This window comes from Cryptosporidium hominis (assembly GCF_000006425.1).
Source record: "Cryptosporidium hominis TU502 chromosome 4 CHRO014106, whole genome shotgun sequence".
NCBI lineage: Eukaryota > Apicomplexa > Conoidasida > Eucoccidiorida > Cryptosporidiidae > Cryptosporidium > Cryptosporidium hominis.
In genome coordinates, this window is record NW_667376.1 from 1 (window position 1) to 21,128 (window position 21,128).

The 21,128-nt window shown below is 30.2% G+C and overlaps 16 protein-coding genes across 16 annotated transcripts; 7 read left to right on the forward strand and 9 right to left on the reverse strand.

Annotated features, from left to right (window-relative positions):
• Position 1: 1 nt before the first annotated feature.
• Positions 2 to 307, forward strand: Chro.40231 (hypothetical protein). The annotated part of the gene is made up of 1 exon (XM_662185.1): positions 2 to 307. The coding sequence occupies one exon, from the start codon at positions 2 to 4 to the stop codon at positions 305 to 307; it is 306 nt and encodes a 101-aa protein (XP_667277.1).
• A 256-nt stretch (positions 308 to 563) lies between these two features.
• Positions 564 to 1,877, forward strand: Chro.40232 (hypothetical protein). The annotated part of the gene is made up of 1 exon (XM_662186.1): positions 564 to 1,877. The coding sequence occupies one exon, from the start codon at positions 564 to 566 to the stop codon at positions 1,875 to 1,877; it is 1,314 nt and encodes a 437-aa protein (XP_667278.1).
• A 64-nt stretch (positions 1,878 to 1,941) lies between these two features.
• Chro.40233 (hypothetical protein) lies at positions 1,942 to 2,967 on the reverse strand. The annotated part of the gene is made up of 1 exon (XM_662187.1): positions 1,942 to 2,967. One exon carries the CDS (start codon positions 2,965 to 2,967, stop codon positions 1,942 to 1,944), a length of 1,026 nt encoding a protein of 341 aa, XP_667279.1.
• Positions 2,968 to 3,340: 373 nt separating this feature from the next.
• Positions 3,341 to 5,089, reverse strand: Chro.40234 (hypothetical protein). The annotated part of the gene is made up of 1 exon (XM_662188.1): positions 3,341 to 5,089. One exon carries the CDS (start codon positions 5,087 to 5,089, stop codon positions 3,341 to 3,343), a length of 1,749 nt encoding a protein of 582 aa, XP_667280.1.
• Positions 5,090 to 5,784: 695 nt separating this feature from the next.
• Chro.40235 (hypothetical protein) lies at positions 5,785 to 6,048 on the forward strand. The annotated part of the gene is made up of 1 exon (XM_662189.1): positions 5,785 to 6,048. The coding sequence occupies one exon, from the start codon at positions 5,785 to 5,787 to the stop codon at positions 6,046 to 6,048; it is 264 nt and encodes an 87-aa protein (XP_667281.1).
• A 448-nt stretch (positions 6,049 to 6,496) lies between these two features.
• Chro.40236 (N-acetylglucosaminyl-phosphatidylinositol biosynthetic protein) lies at positions 6,497 to 7,831 on the forward strand. Its single annotated transcript, XM_662190.1, has 1 exon — positions 6,497 to 7,831. The coding sequence occupies one exon, from the start codon at positions 6,497 to 6,499 to the stop codon at positions 7,829 to 7,831; it is 1,335 nt and encodes a 444-aa protein (XP_667282.1).
• A 105-nt stretch (positions 7,832 to 7,936) lies between these two features.
• Chro.40237 (hypothetical protein) lies at positions 7,937 to 8,218 on the reverse strand. Its single annotated transcript, XM_662191.1, has 1 exon — positions 7,937 to 8,218. The coding sequence occupies one exon, from the start codon at positions 8,216 to 8,218 to the stop codon at positions 7,937 to 7,939; it is 282 nt and encodes a 93-aa protein (XP_667283.1).
• A 165-nt stretch (positions 8,219 to 8,383) lies between these two features.
• Chro.40238 (hypothetical protein) lies at positions 8,384 to 8,623 on the reverse strand. The annotated part of the gene is made up of 1 exon (XM_662192.1): positions 8,384 to 8,623. The coding sequence occupies one exon, from the start codon at positions 8,621 to 8,623 to the stop codon at positions 8,384 to 8,386; it is 240 nt and encodes a 79-aa protein (XP_667284.1).
• A 235-nt stretch (positions 8,624 to 8,858) lies between these two features.
• Chro.40239 (preprocathepsin c precursor) lies at positions 8,859 to 10,766 on the reverse strand. Its single annotated transcript, XM_662193.1, has 1 exon — positions 8,859 to 10,766. The coding sequence occupies one exon, from the start codon at positions 10,764 to 10,766 to the stop codon at positions 8,859 to 8,861; it is 1,908 nt and encodes a 635-aa protein (XP_667285.1).
• A 749-nt stretch (positions 10,767 to 11,515) lies between these two features.
• On the forward strand, positions 11,516 to 12,997 carry Chro.40240 (hypothetical protein). Its single annotated transcript, XM_662194.1, has 1 exon — positions 11,516 to 12,997. The coding sequence occupies one exon, from the start codon at positions 11,516 to 11,518 to the stop codon at positions 12,995 to 12,997; it is 1,482 nt and encodes a 493-aa protein (XP_667286.1).
• Positions 12,998 to 13,089: 92 nt separating this feature from the next.
• Chro.40241 (hypothetical protein) lies at positions 13,090 to 14,118 on the reverse strand. The annotated part of the gene is made up of 1 exon (XM_662195.1): positions 13,090 to 14,118. The coding sequence occupies one exon, from the start codon at positions 14,116 to 14,118 to the stop codon at positions 13,090 to 13,092; it is 1,029 nt and encodes a 342-aa protein (XP_667287.1).
• A 310-nt stretch (positions 14,119 to 14,428) lies between these two features.
• On the forward strand, positions 14,429 to 15,595 carry Chro.40243 (hypothetical protein). The annotated part of the gene is made up of 1 exon (XM_662196.1): positions 14,429 to 15,595. The coding sequence occupies one exon, from the start codon at positions 14,429 to 14,431 to the stop codon at positions 15,593 to 15,595; it is 1,167 nt and encodes a 388-aa protein (XP_667288.1).
• Positions 15,596 to 15,676: 81 nt separating this feature from the next.
• Positions 15,677 to 17,860, reverse strand: Chro.40244 (hypothetical protein). Its single annotated transcript, XM_662197.1, has 1 exon — positions 15,677 to 17,860. The coding sequence occupies one exon, from the start codon at positions 17,858 to 17,860 to the stop codon at positions 15,677 to 15,679; it is 2,184 nt and encodes a 727-aa protein (XP_667289.1).
• A 444-nt stretch (positions 17,861 to 18,304) lies between these two features.
• Positions 18,305 to 18,739, reverse strand: Chro.40245 (ribonuclease HI large subunit). Its single annotated transcript, XM_662198.1, has 1 exon — positions 18,305 to 18,739. The coding sequence occupies one exon, from the start codon at positions 18,737 to 18,739 to the stop codon at positions 18,305 to 18,307; it is 435 nt and encodes a 144-aa protein (XP_667290.1).
• A 323-nt stretch (positions 18,740 to 19,062) lies between these two features.
• Chro.40246 (ribonuclease H1 large subunit) lies at positions 19,063 to 19,308 on the reverse strand. The annotated part of the gene is made up of 1 exon (XM_662199.1): positions 19,063 to 19,308. One exon carries the CDS (start codon positions 19,306 to 19,308, stop codon positions 19,063 to 19,065), a length of 246 nt encoding a protein of 81 aa, XP_667291.1.
• A 446-nt stretch (positions 19,309 to 19,754) lies between these two features.
• Positions 19,755 to 21,128, forward strand: Chro.40247 (hypothetical protein; the record flags this gene model as incomplete). Its single annotated transcript, XM_662200.1, has 1 exon — positions 19,755 to 21,128. A coding segment is annotated over one exon (1,374 nt), but the record flags the coding sequence as incomplete, so codon positions are not given.

A 21,128-nucleotide genomic window follows, 5' to 3' on the forward strand; every position in this document is an offset into this window, starting at 1 on the left:
AATGCAGCAGAAGATTGCAAAAACTTTAGAAAACATGTCCAAAGAATACTCTCTTTCAATAATCGTCACTAATCACATGACAAACAAATATTTTGATGATCAAAAAAAAAAAGATCAATTCGCAAATGTTGTTACAGGAAAAAAAAATTTAGAGCCTTCTCTGGGATTATCTTGGAATTCACTGATTTGTGAAAGGCTAATTTTGAAACGTGAAAAGGATCTTAAGGCTGATAGTGAAGCTTTAAATACCATTTCCGTAACCAACAGTTTTGGAGAAGTTGCATTTTTTAAGGTAATTTATTCCTAAAATTAAAATAATATTAACTCTTGTCATTAGATCAATTTAAATGGGATTCAAGATTATTAAAAAAATTTATTAAATTAGATATTTAACTCATTCCTATTTATAATATTTTTAAATAGCGACCTACGAAAAATTCCTTTTCTTCTGCATGCATGCATTTTTGGAATTCGAAAATATTTTGTTTGTACAATTTTTAACTATTATTTAATATTTGAATACCTCTTCTCAATTCCTCATTTTAAGATATATAATTAATAAAATGACAATATTATTTAAAAAACTTAAAGAAAATGAAACATTTAAACATTTCTTTCGTCAAATCTCAAAATACTTGGAAGTTAACTCAGATGAAAGCAAAGAAAATAAAAGTAATATCTCTAAATGTAATTTAAAGACAAATTATCAATTGATAAAAAGAGAAAATGGCAAAGAAAATAATTATATTAGTGTCAATAACACTGAGTTCTCATCTGGAATTTTTGAATTTAGTAATAACTTCGAAAAAAATGAATATAATGAATCAAAACCAGTTAAAAAATTCAAATTTAACATCGGGCAGATTTTCACAAATAGGATTATTTCTAAACAAAATGATCATAATATGAAAAGGATTTATGCATATTATAGAGAATGTTACAAAAAACAAATTGAGCCAGGTAAAACCTTAATAGATTTTAGAAGAGAGATAATCGGAGAAATGTCAGAAATTATTTGGAAATATCACCTTAATGAAGAAATACTTTTCCTTACAGTGCATTTCATGGATAATGTTCTTATTAAAGATCAAATAGAGGAAGAAAACTCATTGGAAAGAGTAAGATATTTGGGTTTCACATGTCTATATATCACTATTAAAATTGAAAGAGTGGTGAATTTTAATTTTAAAGAAATGATTAAAAAGCTTTCTTTAAATTCTATTAAATTAATTAATATGGAGAAATATGTATTAAATCAACTTACATTTAAGTTGAACCCTATTTCATCACTCTTTCTTCTACAATTTCAAATGGGAATTATAATGGAAAGCTATTTAAAGGATATTATTGGAGTAGAAAATATTGACTATTCAAGGAAAAACTCAGAAAATAAATATTTTAATTATAGTTATTCAGATAAATATAATAGCCAGGTTATTCAAAGTTATAATTCAAATAGAGTTGGAAACGAAGATCAATTGGAGAACAGCTCATCACTATTAATCAATGTATTGAATATGAAAAGTAGTAAAGGGATAAATAAAGTATTGGAATATTTCATCAGCTGTTATTTATTGGAGATATGCCTCTATGATATTGAAATATTAAAATATTCTCCTTTATCTCAAGCAGTTTCTGCATTATTCATTGCAAAAGAATGTTTAGGAGCGAGAAAGGATAGCATTGAGGAAGAATGTATTAACGAATATTTGAATATGGAAGTATTGATCGAAGATTATGTGTACAGAAATATTAATGCGATTAAAAGAACATTAAAATATCCTTACATTAAAAAAATTTCTACAACAAAGAAATACTTAACGAATGAATATATGAACGCAGCTAATTATGTTTTGAGGCTTATATACCCAAAATAACGGATCGAATAACCCATATCCGTATAGAATTTTAATAGTTTAAAAATCTAAGTAAATTCCTGTATTATTTTGTCCGAAATGATCCTCTTGCAGGAGAAATTGATTGCTCTTCGTAGTCTAATTGTTTAATATTTGATAACTCTAAACCTACTAAATTGTTAATATTGGCATTATCATAATTGGAGTCTCCTTTGCTCGTATTTTCTTTTTCTTCTTTTATTTTATTTTTTTTTGCAGCTATTTTTTTCCGATCTGCAACTATCCAGTCTACAGACGAAACAATTTGTCTGCAAAAGTCATCTGTATTACAGCAACAACAAATTCCCGGCCTATTTTTACTAGTTTCATCTTCTATAACAATCTTTGTAAGATATTCGTAAGTTGTAACCCCTCTGAAAACCAAATAACAGTGTAATACAAAGAGGTGTCCATTTAAAATTAACAAGGGAATATCAATAGCCAGTATTAATACTCCTATGGTATAAAACGTTATTGGAGACCAAAAATAAAGTCTTGAATTCCAATAGATATATGTGTTATTATTCATAGTTTCCATTATTATCGAAGATATTGTTGCTATAATAATCATAATAAGGAGCATTGTCACAAAAAACAAAAGCAAAAAGAAATGCCGATAATTTTTTTCTCCAATACAAGTATTAAGCCACTTGCAGTGATGGTCATAGCGTGGGATACATTTATTACAAAGTTTGCAATGTTTACTATTTTCCTCAAAAAATAAATGACAAATCTTACACTCACTGCAGTTAAGGTTCGATGAGTTAAATAAAGAGTCTTCTTCAGAATAACCGGGATTAATAGCTGTTACTTTCCATCCTAATGTAAAGACAATTACGCAAAGTATTGCAGAAATTATTCCAATAATAGTAGCTAGCAATAGTGGTAGAGAGGGAATAACAAACGTATAATACGCCAAAATGTTTGAGCCAAATAATGCCCAAATCAGAATTTGTAATGCAACGAATGGCTTTTGAAATCCATTTTTTCTAATAATTTCATTTTCGAGATCTTCTTCTAAAATACAGCATGGTGTCTTAGATTTATTAAAAGCATTATCACTATCATTCATCCCAAACTCAAAAAATCTGCCCCAAAATATTATATGCAACAGTAAAAAACAGATTTATTTCAGGAAAGTTGCTTTTGAACTTAAAGGTAACTCATTGATTTGCCGCCGCAACCCCTCAATAGTGCTAATCTTATTTAAAACAAAAACTTAAGCATTATAAACTGATAGAGTGCAATTAGTATTGAGTTAACGACTAAAAAACTATATTATATATGTTTTCGCACCAGTGAGATCGTATATTACTACTGAAATTTAAAGTTACTACTTAGTGATATCAAACATAAAAATTTTAAACATGTTCTAGCTAGAAAACATTTGCCATATAATTTACGATAAATTATCGCTAATACTACACAATTAATTTTTTATGTAGTCAGTTGGTGATTGCTTCATACTTGTTTTTTGCAGCAACTGTAAAATGATGATTAGGGCCTGTTAATATACTGAGATAGCACCATGTGTCGTAGTAATATCTTTGTATTGCAGAAACTTCTTGATTGGTTTTGGATTTACCTTTATGACGTTCATCTTGCAATATGCTAAGAATGTCCCCTAATTCCTCAGTTATCCATGCCAATGTATAGGTACAATCTGGGAGGACATTTCTTACGAAATTCAGTCTATTATATAGACAAGAAAGTGCAAATGAAAACTGCTGCGACTCTTTGTATGCTTCAAAAAGCATAGTATCTAATTCGTACATAATCCAGTGCTGAGTAAACACTTTTTGAGCCTCTTGATATACTGCTTCAACATCCTCAACATCATTCTTATCTGTTTCTTCCAGTCTTGCAACATACTGTGATTCAAGATCAGTATAGCTATCAATAATTTCCCTATCAGGATGAGATCTGCAGACGGAACATCTACTTGATCTTGTTACTCCATTTTCATCTTCCTTGAAAAACATGCTTCCAACTCCGCAAGAGGCGCACTTCAATCCTCTAGAAAGATCTGTGGGATTGTTACATCTCTCGCATTGGCAATAAAATAACCAATTACTAAGTAATTCTCTTCTAGTTTTAGAACATTTAAATAAATCATCATCAGAAATGTAAGATATTGTTATTTCGTCTCCAATTTCTAAACGCGTCTTTGCTCTTAAAACAAATGTATTATCTACGCCATAGTGCCAGCAACAGCTTGCTCCGCAGTTATGAGCCATCATACTGATTACATTATATAAAACTATTCCATTATTTGAAGTATGATTGAATGAATTAAACCTCCAAGCATTCAAGGTTCTTTCATATAAATGTGGATCAACATCTATCCCAGTATTTTCTATAATTTTTTGAACATCATAACTTGGTTCGGCAGAAGGATCTGGGACCCATTTATCTAAACAAATGGCTTTATCTTCTTCTTCAAGCATTGTTAATGTACACAAAGCTGCTACGTGCCATAAAGGAGGAAGAGTAAAAGTCTCTTTTGAATTCATATCTTCTAAGAACTCTGATAGTTCTGGAGCAAGTTCTGGAGTGACTACAAGCAACGGGCTTTCTGCAAAAATAATATCACCGGGATTAAAACACTTTCGTGCATATAAGCATCTTCCTTTGCTTTCAGTGTATCTCACCTCAACACTCTCATGAATGCTCTCCAGATCCCATGGTTGAATTAGTTCATCAGGAACAACGTCTGCCTCGTCAATATTATGTTCATCGGTTGCAATCCCTCCTTCTTCGTCAATAGCCAACTCTTCTAATTCTGCATCATCATCGTTAAACCCGAATTCCCTGGCTTCAACTCCTTCGTTAACACTAAATGCCTCTTTGAAGTGATATCTAATCATTTCTGGGTAAATAGAGACGTCATCATTTTTGTTTTTCATCCTATAATAACTCTCATCCTCATTGTTATCAAATACTCGATCAAACGACTCATCTTCATCTGCTTCTTTCTCTTCTTCCTCTTCTTCCTCTTCTTCAACTTCATCTTCCAAGTCTTCTTCATGATATTCATATCCATCCTCTTCATCATAATCCGAGTCAGCATCTTGTTCTTTTTTTATTAAAGTTTTTTTGTATTCTGCAGTAGATAAAGTTACCCATCTATCATCCCCAAAATCAACTACTGGCCTCAACTTTGTACCTGTATTACTTTCATAATATGACGACATAATTCAATTTTAATTATAAATTGAGATAATTGTTCACTACTGCTTTCTTAGTGCACTTTTGCAAACTATTGTTCGTTTTCTTTGACGGGTACAATCGATTAATTCCTCTAAATAATTTAACTAATAGCAATAAATCCATATATTTTATGTTGTAAGAAAGAATACTTTCCAGGTATTATCTAGTTAGTATTATGCCTTTCGATCAAATAACCTGTCATTTTATACTTTATTAAATGTACTTGTTATGCACCTTTTTTGCCGCCTGTGAGTTTATTGCCCGCTGAAAAAAGACGGGAAGAGCATGCTTGATCATTTTATCTAAATAGCTATCTTATAAACGTTTTTGTGTGATCAACCAAAACTTTATCAGAATTTGTTTTTAATGTGTGTGCGTTTTCAGAGCTTAACAAACCCTAATTCATAGGAATGATTTTAGAAAATTTGTGTTGATTTAGGCATCACTATTGCTCTTTAATAATCGATTATAATTTTAGAGCGGCGCGCGATAATTAGTTTGTAAAATATTCTTTCATTTATATAACTTGTAAGGCTAGAATTAAAATATAATTTGCATTAATTGTTTATATCTTTATAGTATATCAAGTTCAATTAAATAAAAGGTGATAATTTAATTGTTCTTTAATACTTATTTCCACTTGATATTGTTAGTAAATTGAATTCATATCGGAAATTAAATGGCAAGAAAAAACGATAAGAATAAGAAAAAAAGATACATTGAGTGGTTGAAAGAAGTGGAGAAGGACAGTAGAAAAAGAGCAGAAGTGAATGCCATGAAAAGACGAAATATGAAAAGCAAAACTGAGAATATAATTAATGGCCAAAAAGATGTATGCATGGATATAGTTAAGGTAAAGAAGAAAAATGTTAAATTAGACAGGAAAGGCCAAAGAAGACTAAATAAATTATCTGGTAAGTTTCCTTTTATTAATCTCTCTTGATTCAATCAAATTAATTTGTGAATTAATGTCTGATTTTAAGGTATTAAGAAGAGTAATACCTCAATGGATTTATAAGGTAGCTTTTTATATTATAGCAAAATTATGTAGCTTAACTCCAAATAATAATGATTTTTATTAAATTATTTCATTTAATTATGTTTTTAATCTCTTTTATTTTAGTTACCCTCTGTGGGGGAATAATTAGCAAGTGGAGCCAAAAAATATTGATAACTGAGGAAAATTTTTTTACTCTATAAAGTGATTTCATTGAGTTTCATACTTTATATTATTGAATTTTGCTTCAGATGGTAATCATTACATTGTTTTAATATTGCCATTAAGTCTCAAATTAAGTAGTAGTTAATTTAAATGAATGTACATGTGTACATTTATATGCATATATATAGATAAAATATAAGAGAATTTAATAAATATTTTAATAAGGAGAATGAAATCTGGCAAGCCTTCATATTCTGAAAAAAATTGTTTGCCAAATATTTGTATGGTATCTGACTTTTTTTATCCTGGTTTAGGCGGAGTTGAAATGCACATTTATGAATTATCTCAATGTTTGATGGTCCGTGGATATAAGGTTATTGTTGTTACTCACAGCAGGAATGATAGATATGGCATTAGATATATGGGTATTGGCCTGAAAGTTTATTATTTGCCCTACAAAAGTATCTATGATAATGTTGTTTATCCTTCTTTATTTACCCTATTCCCTTTATTCAGGCAGATCCTTATCAGAGAAAAAATAGATATTGTTCATGGTCATCAATCAGTTTCAATGCTAGCACTAGAATGTTTATTTCATGCTACTACAATGGGATACAGAGTGGTATTTACTGATCATTCATTATTTGGACTTTCAAATTATGATTCAATTCACGCGAATAATTTTTTTAGGATAAATTTATCCTGTATTGACAATGTGATTTGTGTTTCACACACAAACAAGAAAAATTTGATATATAGATCATTAATTTCTCCAAAAAATGTCACTGTAATACCAAATGCAATAGATAGCAATGATTTTTTACCCAATCCAAATTACAAATCTCCAATAAATAATGAAGTCATTGTTATTTCAATTTGCAGAATGACTTATAGGAAGGGTGTTGATCTACTTGTCGAGATAATTCCAAGAATATGCAACAGTGACCCGAATGTAAGATTCATACTAGGAGGAGACGGGCCAAAAAAACATTTATTACATGAAATGTGTAAAAAGTACAATCTTTCAAATAGAGTTGAACTTCTTGGTTCTGTTCCTCACACACAAGTTTGCCGAGTTTTGCAAAGAGGGCATATTTTTTTAAATACATCTTTGACGGAAGCGTTTGGAATCAGTATTATTGAGGCAGCATCATGCGGTCTGCTTGTTGTTTCTTCAAATGTAGGAGGTATTCCCGAAATTCTTCCTCAAGAATTCCTTAGGCTTTCAAACCCTTCTATTTCAAATATGGTGAACGAGCTTAACATTGCAGTAAATATTATTAGAGAAGGAAAATTTGATCCATATTCATCGCATAAGAAAATCTCAGCAATGTATTCATGGCATGACATTGCAAAGAGGACGGTTTCTGTATATCAGAAGTCAAATCAAGTTGATATTATCGGTACTAAGGAAAGAATACTGCGTATATATAATACAGGGAATTTAATAGGAAAAATATTTGCTCTAATAGCAGCGCTAGATTATTTTATCTGGTTCTTTCTAGAGTTTTTCTACCCAAAAGAATCAATCGAGCATTGCATCGATTTTCCTGGAATCTCTTAGATTTAATATCTTGTATATTAATGTTAAGTATCATCAAAATTTTTCTATTTCTCTCCACAAATATTCAGCGTTGCTAACTTTGTCTAAGAGCTTTATTTATTTAGCTTATTTATAATTTGGAAACTTACTGTTTTCATGAATTTGTAGTTGAAATGTTTCGGTTTTTGTTGGGCAATTTACTGGAATAAAGTGGCCTTGTATAAAAGATTCGGAAATCAATGACCAAGTTATCATAGAAATACTCTGATACATTTTTTTTTTTGCATGCAACACATCCTCTGAATCTCTCATCGATTTTAATAGATTCTTCTTCTTTTCTAATAATAATGCATACCTATTATGGACACTTGATAATTCTTTCTCGATTTCCTCACATTTTGATGACATCAAGGCACTGCGTTTATTGTCTTCTTTAAAATTGTTGTAAATTTCATTACCACTATTATTACATATATTTTCTCCATTTTCAAGTTCCACTAAGTAGCTATTTTCTATTGATTTGATATCTAGAAGAATATAGAGTAAATTATTGTGAATAAATAATGTATTAAACTAACCATCAATTAGCATCTGCAGCTTGTCATAAGTAGATTTAATATAATTTTCCAGTTCAACAATTTCATTTTGGATCTGAGATAGAACATCTGTTTCGCCCCCTAAATGTTCATAAATACCAGCTATTTCCTGTGTTAACAGTATTATCTCTTTAATATTTTCATTAAATTGAGGCGAAATAGACATTTTTCTAACTCCTCTCCCAACCCTATTTCTATCTTGAATTGTTTCAAACATTAAAAGAATTAAAATAAATTGATTTTTTGCTTAAAACCTCAATATGAATTTCTGGTTTCAAAGAATCAAGTTGATTCTTTTGTATTTCAATATTTACAAAATAATTCTATCCACTTAAAAAACTACGCCCGCATATCGATTTTATTTCATTTGCATGTAAAGTAAACTTACAAATAAGGACAAAAAATAAATATATGAAATTATTTAAGAATTAATAGCAATATTGAAAGTAATATTATTGATCAACTCCGCCATTTACAATTTCGACATTAACATTCTCTGATCCTTGAGGGCTGTCCTTGATATCTGGTAAATTCGTTCTGTAAGCTGTACTATTTTGGTATTTATTCAGAAGAGAGAAGCCCATTCCCCTGGAAAAGTCGGGATCAATAAATACTGCTTGATTTTCAATTCCGCCGATATTTTTTCCTCTTCTAATTTTCGCGTAACCCTTATTTCCCCAATTAGCTCCCCACGAGTTTCGAATAATCCAATATGGAATACCATTTTCTTCGCCCCAGCCTACAATAGCAATAGCATGATTGGTGTATTCCCATCCATTTAATTGCTTATTTGGTAAGTCGCAATATTTGGTATGATCATTAGGTATTGAGTCATATACCCCATTTTCGTATACCAATAAGGATGTATCTATATGCATTGCAACTGCTATTGGACCATTCTTAAATATTTCTTCTTTCATCCTATCTTCATCGCAGCAACCATAGCAACCGCCTACATAGCCATATTCTTCTGCATACATTCTTTCATCTTCTTCACAATAAATTCGGTCTTCAATTTCAGGTGTTATAAATGGCGAAAAGTTGCATTCCTGATTTGAATCCGCATAGTATCCCATACACTTTTCCGACGATATTCCTATTTCTTCAGCTTGTCTGCCGACCAAAAATGGATAGCCACCCTCGCATCCTTGATTAAAAGGAGAACATGAAAGAACTGATTGTGGTGAAAGCAAAATTTTTTCTTCTCTCGAAGCTCCATTTGTCAATTTGTTTAATTTCAACTCTGCTCTTTTTGCTAAAATATAAACAGAAGATACAGCATAACATGAACCACAATTACCTTGGTTAAATGGAAAATCATTATATTTCTCGTCTGTAAATGGATCACCAATGGAAAATGAGGAGGGCAATTTTACTTCATCAGTTTTCCTCCTGACTACGTTACATGCAAAAATTGAATCTACAATGTTGTCGTAATTATCAACATTCCCCACTCCGTCCTTAAACATCTCGATGAAAGACGAGTGCTGCGAACCCATAATTCTAAACGGATGTATTTTTCTAAAATTTACAGCATTCATATAATATGAATGATGCGAGAAAGCAACATCTGTTAAACTAAAATTGCTTCTTGCCCTCCAGTTTTTTGAATCTTTACGATTATGCCTATGCGCAAATTCCTGCAATGAATTAGATAAACTTCTTATACTAGACTCGAAAGATTTCTTGATTGGGATCTCTACCCTATTTTTAACAATATCAAGTGAATTCTCGTAACTTTCATCTTTTCTACCACTGACACAACCTCTTTTTTTAGAATCTCTGAGATAATACCAACCAATTTGAATTTGGGACGAGTCAGTTTCATAACACAAAGTTTCACCCTTTGTCGTCTCATTATCTCCGTCCTTTGCACTACAATTTCCATTATTTAATAAGTTATATTTCATTATTCCAAAAATTGTCATATTGTTTATGACTATTTCAAATCCTTCATCATAAACCATAGTCCATCTCCCGACAACTTTTCCATTTTCGGGGTCTTTAACTGCCAAAAATGTCCAATCGTTCCTTCCTGGAAACATTGATCTATCTAAATCACTATAATCGTTTTCTGAAAATAAAAGATCAGTTAATATCAGATCCAGTTTCTCTAATTTGCCGTTTGTTTTTGTAGTGAGCCATTTGTTATAATCAGCCAAGCTTGGTTGTAAATTTTGAGTGTTTTTGTTTGGAACCCCTGAACCACAACCATCAATCCAATTATTAGCAGGTTCAGAATATTGAAATTCCCATCTTCCTATAATATCTGCGGTTGTAACATGTATTGGTAAGTCGCATTTCACAAATACAATGTAAAAAAAGGCAAGTAATATGGTCTTTCCCAACGATTTAAACATCTCATATAATTCAATACTTTATTTATAATATTTACTTTAAGCTCTATAAATTCTTTTTAGGATTAATTTTTTTAGTTCAAAATTTGCCATATACCAACGAATTCCAATTATTAATAAATATACTCTTTTTCGAAATGCAGCTCAAATACTAAAATACCTAATAACTCATTTATTGCTGAACCCAGTTGGTAATAAATTTTTATATTAAAAATTCCAGCTGCTATATAATCTAGTAATAATTCGAATTACAAAATATTAGTTATATAAGTCTTAAACATTCTAGTGCATGCATTTTTAGGCGGTATATCTCTTTGCATGCTTGTATTAAAAAAAAAAAAGAGCAAAAATTTACCTGTAAAAAGTACATTTCAAAATTAATAATAATTTACTTCCAAAAACTATTAAAATTTGATTCATAACTTAGAAATAATGCTAATGCCAATTTAAAATCTTATATTCAAATATATAAAGTAAAATGTAAGGATATTAACTTTTTAAATATATTTTTACTATTTTAAACTAGTATTTTAAAAAAAATTAATAAAAAAATTAATATTGGCGCCTTTACATTGAGGGGTATCAAAATTGTATTCGGATTTTAAAGCACAGTTGGAAAATAAACAATAGTAAATTAATATTAAAAAACACTTTTAGAGAATATAATTTCAACATTATAATTGGGAATTAATTAACTTCATTTGAAAAGTTTCATTCAACATTAATTTGTTAATTGCATATGAAACTTTAAAATGTCGCCTGATAGCATTAAAACTGAAAATACAGAGAATGTTGGCGATCAAGAGCAAGTCAATAATCTTATTATATCTGACTGGGGGATGGAACCAAAAAGATACAACTATCAAGTGAATGTGACTGATCCTGAAAATAAATCCATAGGATTAGGAAAGTATACGGTATATTTAGTTTCTGGGGTTACTCCAGATGGTCACAATTTTTCTACTAGAAAGAGGTATAGTGATTTTGAATGGTTAAGATCTACTTTAGTAATTCAGTTTCCAGGTGTATTTATTCCTCCAATACCAAAAAAGAAAAAAGTTGGTAGATTTGAAAAAGATTTTATTGAATTTAGAAGACGTTATTTGGAGGAGTTTTTAAGAAGAATATTTAATAGGGGATACCTTATTTCCTCTAATTTGGTTAGAACATGGCTAAATAGAAGTGATAGTGGTATGGAAACTTTGAAAAAAGAGGAAGCAAACCGTCCTCTTTTCGATATTGTTACTCAATACTTTAGCAGTTTTGACAACGTTTTATCTACAGATAATCCTAATAGCAGACCGGGAAAACCTTCTAACCGTTTTTCAGTTCCAACAGTAGATATTAGCCCTATCTCTGAATTTTCAAATCGTTTAGAGAATCACTTTATTCAACTTGAACAACTAAGCGAGCATTTGAATACAATTACATCCTCATATAACCGTGCACATATCTCTTTCAAGGAAACCCCATCACTGTTTCACAATATTTCGCTGAATAACACAAATAATGAATCAAGACTTGATCTATCTTCTATTTTCCAAAATTTGTATAATATTAATTCTAATTCTTCTCAAAAACATTTTGACATGCTTTATAGTATAATTGCAAGAGAGATGAATGACACTGAGTGTATGCTCGAAGCAGTTCAAACTTTAGAGAAAATGCAATGCTTATTAAATACGAATAACTCACCTATGCAATACTCTGATGAAATTAATGCAGGAGACTTGAGATCTAATGCATTTGCAAATTCAAATATTAACAATAGCTCAATAACGAGTGTAGTTAGTTCAGCTGCCAAGGGACTTGTAAGCGGTTTTTCTTTATTTTCTTCGAAGACTCGTGAAGGATCATTTACTTCAGACACAAATCTTTCTAAACTAGATAGATATAGGGAAGACCAGTCCGCACTAAAAACGCTTCTTTCAGCCGGAAGGGTGGTATTGATTGTACACGAAATGCCTCACTTCTTTTCAGAAAAAATAAATATATTTAATGAGACTATCCAAGAATTTATTATAAGACAGTCTCAGTCTTCAAATATTGAGAATGAGTTTTGGAGTAGGGTTCTAAATAAGCTTAAATCTCTTAATCAATATAACGATAATTTACAGGGTCAAAACACCTATCATGATGAATTTTATACTGATGATAGTAGAAACTATGTGAATAACCAATATAATAAAGGAAATAATACTAATGAGTGGGGTTATGAAGGCTATGACTATTGACCGAGTTGATCGTTGGAAGTAGTGCAATTTGTCTTAGAAATAGTTAAAGGGAATCTACAGATAACTATATAAATTAGCTAAAATATACTGAATTAGTCTTCATCAGAAAAAACAATTTCATCTTCATCAAAATTCATTTGTGATTCGATTTGCTTTCTCTTTTCCTCCTGTTGCATCATCTCTTCAAGTACGATTTCCCTCAAGTTATTAACTTCATCCTGGGTAATTTTTATATCAAGAGCATTATCTACCAAATGTAAGAAAAAACTCCCTGCCCTCTCCTCTTCTTTACCTAAGAAATCTTTGTGCTCCAATAAGTCATGGTAAACTTTCTCATCTAATCGTAAAATGGCAAGGACTTGTGAGGCGTCTTTCGCATTTAAAATATCTTCTCTGCACACATCAACAATAGAAAGACCAAATTGAAATAGAAATAAATTGCCCTTTTCAAACAATATTTCGAAGAATTTGCATAGTGAAGGAAAAGGTAGTACATGCACATTCAATCCAACAAACCACTTTGAACAAAATGCCTCTGCGCATGCCGACTCCTCAATTTTCTTCGCTGCATCAGGGTATCTTTTCATTAATAGTTTTTCAAAAACCTTAGCATCTCTAACATAATTAAATGGAGCTGTCTTAAAATATCCAGGTAAATAATATCTATTTAAAGACAATGCTAAACGAACAGTATCTTCCGGTGTTAATTGCAATAAAAAGAATGCAACCACAAACCCTAAACCTTGGTGATAATCCTTGATCTCTTGATATATTGTGCTCAAAACAGTTATCATCTTAATTCTATTTTCCTCGTCTGAGAAGGTTCTTTCTGCATCTAATTTAAAAATTCGATCAATTTCTGGATTATCCGTATGGTCAACAAGATTAATTTCTATATTTTGATCTAACTGAATCAGGCTATCACTATTGCAGCTAATCTCGTTTCCACTTTCATTGAGCTGCTTAATGTCATTATTTGGATTAAGAGCAATATCTAGCCAACTTTCAGCTCTATTTATATGTGGAACCATTTCTTTTAATTTACTGGAAAACATACCAGCATTTCGCTTTAATAATGGGGCTTTGGCCTCCTTGTTCCAAAAATCAATAGATCCAATCATTAAATCTTCAGTATAGAAAAATATAAAAAAAGAAATTATCAAAAGATAATTCTAAAAAAATTTTGAATGGCGCCTATGTTAACAAAAAAATCATGGCAAGTGCAGAATAATAGCTCAATTATTAAATACTATGGCTCACTACTATGCCTGAATCAAATGATCTGCCTGCTCATTTAGTTTAACTACTGTATTTTATTCTATAAACCCCACCGAATTTTCGATACTTAAATTCAAATACACATGCACCCTGCACATGTTAGCGCCAACAGAATGTTGAGTGCTTGTATTGACCTATTTTTTGTATAAAAAGATGGATAACAATAAAACGGAAAAAAAAGAAGGAGTTAAATTGGGAGAGCTAAATAAGGTAGGTGATTCACCTATTGGCGATAATATTAAAGTGATACAGCAATCAATATCTACTATTGCAAATTCTAATGTTAACACAGCAGACGTTAGTGCAAGCAAACTCACACCAGCGCAAATAAGAACATTCCAAGAAAATTCAAAAGCTCCCCTTCCAAACAACTCTCCAGTTGAAGAAAGATGGCCTCATCTAGATGTAGTTACAGATATTGGAACCACAATTACTGATTTGAAAAGCGGCTTACTTGATTATTATGGAACTCTGTTCATCCCTTCAGAGCAAGACTTATCATCAAAAATTGACTCTCTAAGAACTCAAGACACAATCCATGGGAATTATGAATCAAATAGGAGATTTATAAATAATAGTGAGATAAAAGTTACTAAAGATAATAATGGATTCGACGTTTTTCATAAAAGAAAAAATGCTCCGCTTCTTGATGATATCCCAGATCCTTGGTCTCCTGTTCCGAATTCTATATTTTTATATAGAGATGCAAATGGTAACCCTATTTCAGAAAAACTTAAGATGGAAAATTCAGAGATGGTCGACTTTCACGGGCTTACAGAGATACCTGGTAAAGGTAGTATTAGAGCAGCAACTAGTAAGTCTAATAAATCTAATAAGGGCGTTGGCTCAAAAAGTGAAAAATCAAATAAAGTTGCTTTTGATCAAATTAGTATAGAGGAGAATGGACCTGAGAATCTTCTTGGGTTTGATTTGAAGGATTTAGCGGCGAGAGGTGCTTTAAGCACAAGAGCTAGGGTGCCATACAATGATATTGGAGAAATGATGGAGTGTATTTCTAGAAACTGTAAAGATGTTCAGAACAAGCTTTTATTTTTTGAAGATACTTTATCATCATATCAAAGTAACCCAAATATGGCTCAGTTCATTCCTCCTGTTAATGAGTCGAGACGTTTTTTAAAGAATTTTCATTCAAAAGATCCAATTGCCACGTATATTTACACATTATATAGAGACTTATATAATAAATCAGAAATTAATTCAAGACGTATAGAAGTTATTAAAGCAAAATTAAAGGTTTTACAGTCGCGTTCTAAACCTAAAATGGTTCGAATTGCTGCTCACTCATCACTTGGTATATGAGTTTTGAAATTGAGAAATTTGGTCATAATTAACTAAATTAATTTACTAATTGTTAAAACATATGCACACAGCATATACATACTAGTGGTATTTAGAAATTGTCTCCAATCTAAACTCTTCTCTTTGTTTAAATATTGAATCTTTTTCTTTATTCAACTTTATAATTATATCAGATATGTTTTCGTCGTTGATATGGAGTTTAACTAGTTTTACTCCTCTATCCACCGTTGAATCGCCCAACTTAATATATTCTGGCCATTTATTAGACAGTCTAATTATAGAGTCTTGTACCTCTCCAATTTCCGGAGAATTCCTTGCATATGTTGTCAACCTCTTTGCTAACAAAGGAAGCTGAGTTGCAGGAATTAACTTTTTTGTTCTAAGAAAAACAAATGATAATTGCTGTATTGTCCAAATTTCATTTTTCACTTGATCAAGTTTTTTATTAAAGTCTTCATCCTCGACATTTATCATGGTGCTTATCTCTTTTATCTTTTCTCTTCTTTTTACACTTTCAAGAAGATTTCTTTGAGAAGGAGTCAACAAGTTTTTATTTTTCGAAAGTATTGTAACTGGCTTAGAAAATTGTGTGTTAGATAATTGTATTTTCACATTATTTGGAGTAAGTGTGGGCGAAATCGAACGAGAAAGCATGTATGATGACCTAATGTTTTTAATAGGCGTAGATACCATATTTGTATTGTTTGAAATGCGAGAATCAGTAACTAATTTATCCTTTTCTTTATTTAAATTAATTACATTTGCTTCACATATTGATTGTTTGCTCCTTAATGGGGTTGTGAACGTTTGATTACTCTCATCCTTTTTTATATTATCTGCAGATAATGATCTTCTATTATTTTTCTCCTTTTCAATATTTTCTTCTAAATTAACTAAGTTACTTATTATCTTTAAATTATATAAGCTCCTTATATTTGGAGTCAAGCTTGAGCTGCTGATTCTTTTACCACTATTCTGAAAACTATTAATTAAATTACAATTACCTATTTTTTTTTGAGGTAATTTTGCTTTTGGGATTTCAACACAGTTTTCAATATTGAAAAAGGATGACCAACCTTTCAGCTCTAATATATCAGTATTTATTTCCATATTTTTCGTCATCATTTGTCTCAAATACATTTCTTGTTGAATCATAGTAAATTCAATAAGTATGAATCTGAAAATATCTACTCTTTCATTTATATTTGAATGGGAAAGTCTTTTTAGTGGATTATTGATTCCATCATTCAAGATTATTTCCAGCTCGCACTGGTCGTAAAATTCGTTTAAGGTATTTTTTGGTGATTCTAACCTAGAATTATTAATTTTATTTGCTTTACACCATTTGATAGATATCAATTGAGGAGATATCCAAACAATTCGAAGCAAGTTATCAAGAGAAAATGTTTTTTTAGTTATATTTTCTACCTGTTCTTTAATAAAAGTAGGATAAAAGAATGGCTTTTGTCTTCTTTCAAGTAGTCTTAAAACTATTTCCAAGCCTTGAAAGATTTCGATTAAGTATTCATATTTTTCTGATAATTTAATTTTCTTCAATCTATCAAAATTGGCTTTGTTACTTTGTTTAAAAAGATGTTTATAAATTGATAAATTTGTATTTTGGTCTTTAGATAAAAGAGCTTCAAGCCTATTTCCTTGTTCAAATTCACAAACATTAGTGAAACAAGATGCCTTACCAGAAATAAGTTCTAGATTGTCATTTTCTCTTGTTGGAGAGTTATTTTGAGACTCGGGGGCAGTAGGTGGTAATAAACTATCTAGATGAGATATATCATTAAAACTCGTTTTTTCTGTGTCGAAATGCTTAGAAGCTAACACATCTTTCGAGTTATTCATTAAAACAAGCTTTTCTTTAGAATCTGAAAGTGAATTATTACCATTATTGATGATATTACTATGATTATCTTTAATTTCTTGAATTGTTTTAGTTGAAAATTTTGAACTCTTGGAATTTTTAAGTCTAGTCTTGGATTTTTTTTTGGGAGAGGTATCTTCTAGCTCAGCAAGCTTAGAAGTGTCATCATCTGCTATATTAGTAACTTGAATTTCAAAATTCTTCTTATTAATATTTGATCTAGCCATTGAGCGAGTTTGTACGCCTTGATTTTTCTTTAAATCTTCTTGATTAGATAAATCATTTATAAAGACATTTGATTTAATTCCATAGCCAGCATCCAATTTAGTTTGAAGTAATTCATTGTTTTCAGGTAGTATTGATTGTAACCTTTTGCTTCTTCTGGCCATAATACTATGAAATTAATTCAAGTAATCGATTTACACAATAATTAGTCTTGACTTCGAAATTTATCACTATAGATAGATATTCAATTTTATGTTGCAAATCAAAAAACAAATATAAGTTTTATGTGTGCTATATTTTTTCTGGAATTTTTTTTCTGAATATATTATATCTACCTTTTTAATGATTTAACAGAAATAAGGTGAACTACTGCAAATAGAATAAATGCGCCCGCATTAGCAAATCGATTAAACGATAATAAATCAAATTGGTTGAAAAAATAATTATAGCTTTAAGAAATTATTCATAAAATTTGCGTATAAATTATCTCTGGCTTGAATAAATTTAATCATATATAGTTAATCGTAAAAAACTACTTTCTTTCTAATTAATTTTTGGCTTAACAGATATTTCGAACCTGTTGGAATGACTACAGATAATGTATTTAATCAATGCATGTCTTCATTTAATGCAAAATTTGAAGAAAACAACTTACCATTTTGTTGAGGTCTATTAAAATTTATTTTCTGTTGATTATTATTTAATTCGAGTTCCCCCCAATTTACTGAATACCCATCTTTTTCTATAATTTCACTTGCTGTTGACCAAGAGAATCGGACAATATTTGGAAACCCAAATACAGGGTCAAAAACACGCCTAAGAAACTCTTTTGTTTTTGGATCACCTGGATATCCACTACCTTGTTCATAGTTACTAATTTTATTACCGTTAAAATCACAGCTCTCAACGGATGCTTGCGTCCACCAATTTGACAAAAAATCGTCTCTTTTAACCTTCGCCAAAATAGATGCGCCACTTACAGAAGGAAACAGTGCATCAGCTTTTGGCTTTACTGTAATATCAATGCCTGGGAAAATATTCATCAGTTTACTTCTATAAGTATCTGGTGGCCCAACTGTATCTATGTAAACTTCTTTAACTTTAACTTCACAGTTAATTATGTACTTTATTAAATCTAAAAATATAAGAATAAATAATTTATCAAAGCAAACTTACTAATTGCTGCTGAATGTGATATCTCATTCAAATTGTTTTTTTTTCTACAACGAATTATAATTAAAAATGAAATTCTTTTTAAAAAACTTACTTCCTTTGCATTTCACAGCTTAAATATTCGGGCGACATAATATGAATCCTCCAGCCAAATTTGTCTTTTAAACTTCTTATTTTTTCGTTAATTTTATCTCTATTTTGAGATGATAATCTTTTGGAATCTTAATGAGCAATTAAAGTTGTTTGAACAAGAATCAAATTTATCTAGCAACTTACCATCAACACTGATCATTTTTAATAAATTTTCATTCTCTTTAGGATAAAACAGGCATGCATATACCATTGGGCCCAATACAGGACCTCTACCAGCTTCATCAATACCCAATATAACTTCCTTATGCTCAAATCTGTGAATATTCTCCTCAAATATGTGTTCCATTTTTTACTTAATATTGAGCCTGAAAAATTTCTAATAATATTGCTAATGCGGGTAAAGATTAAAAAAAGAATAATAAAAATATTTAAAATGTATAAATAGATGTCAATATGCGCAACAGAGTAAAAACATCGAGCTCTAAGTATTTTCCTATTTGATTGCATATCGTGAATTGCACTGATCATAATTACTATAAAAAAAAAGATAAAATATTATTTATTCAATATTTACTTTTACAGAGAGAGAAAATTTGAATAATATGGACTAGAATGACAATATTTATAAAGTAGCAGAGTAATCATTCGATAATAAATCATCTTTTACAATTTTAAATAGTTAAGTATTATTTGGAAAATATTGCGCCAAATAATCGTTTATACGATGACTTGAAATAAAAAGAAAGTTTGCAAATAGCATTTTCATTATATTTATAAGGCATTCTAAGTTCTATGATGCAGTTTCCAGAGCTGCTTAAAAGTTATTTATTAAAAAAAAAAAAGTTGGAAGACTTATCCCCAATTTATGTCGAAATACTGAATTGGTTAGATTCAGATTCAGAAAATTATAGCTTAACAGTTAATAAATTAACTCAACTATGCAATTACATGTTATCAAATTTCAATTCAAATGGACAGATTAACTCCCACTTAAACCATCTTTGCGCTGATATTCTCTCAATTATTTATGATAGAAGCTCAAAATATATTTGTTTTCCTTCCAGTTGCTATTGTAATATATGTAATCCATTTGAAAATATGAAAGGCTATGAACAAGAATACGAGTTCTGGAAACTGCTTCGTGATCTTTCAATGAATATAGCTTTAAAGTGCTCTCCTAAAGAAGGCTATATAATCTTTATTGAAGTAATCTTAGGTAGTATTAGTTTGCCAATATTCTCAGATAAAGAAGAATTGTCTTCACAGAAAACTCGAGAAGAAAGTCAGAATATGTATGAAAAAATCAATCCAGTGCTGTTCTCAGAAGAAAAAAAAATTCTTCCAAGGTTTTATAGATATTTGGGACTTTATTACTCTCTTATATGTATCTCAAGAATGAAAAGAAACAAAGCGCAATTTATTACTAGTGTGTGTTCATTGGTACTACGAAAACTTGTGTATGATATAGAATGTAATTCACTTTATGCATGCAATTGCTATCCCAAAATTAACGGAATGCACAGATATTGTACAACTCTAAAGATGCTTTTTTTGAAATATTTAGTTGATAATATCATAAAGCTTCTGTTTGATTGCTTGACAGAAAGTAAGAGTGATGCTGAATATAAAGATCAGGAAATTGGAATTTTCAACTCAGAATTATCTGAAGGAAATATTAATGTTACTCAACATACTATTTATTCATTTTTAATGAAAGTTCTAGAAAATATATTAGTAATCGATCTACACAACGTTGAAATTTTGAACAATTCTGGAATTTACTCCAAAAATAAGAACTTTAATCAAAACACTGGCTTATTTTCAAGCGTTTTGACAAATAAGTCAAAAGAGTCAATTTTGAATATTATTTCATCTGAAATATTGGATTCGGAACTTCAAAAGAACTTCAGTAATAATAAGAATGAGTGGGCGAAAATAATTTATAAATTATGCTACAATATTAGCTATTTATCGCCATATTCAATGATTGATACTCTAAACAATATCCCTATTTGTGTACACGATGTTGAGACTCAATCAGGAGATCTAGATGTTACAAAAATAACTCTTTCATGCTATGCATATGCACTATTCGTGATATTGGAAATCAAATACCCAATTGCAGTAAATTACCTATACCCAAAAAAAATAATTTCACTGACAGCA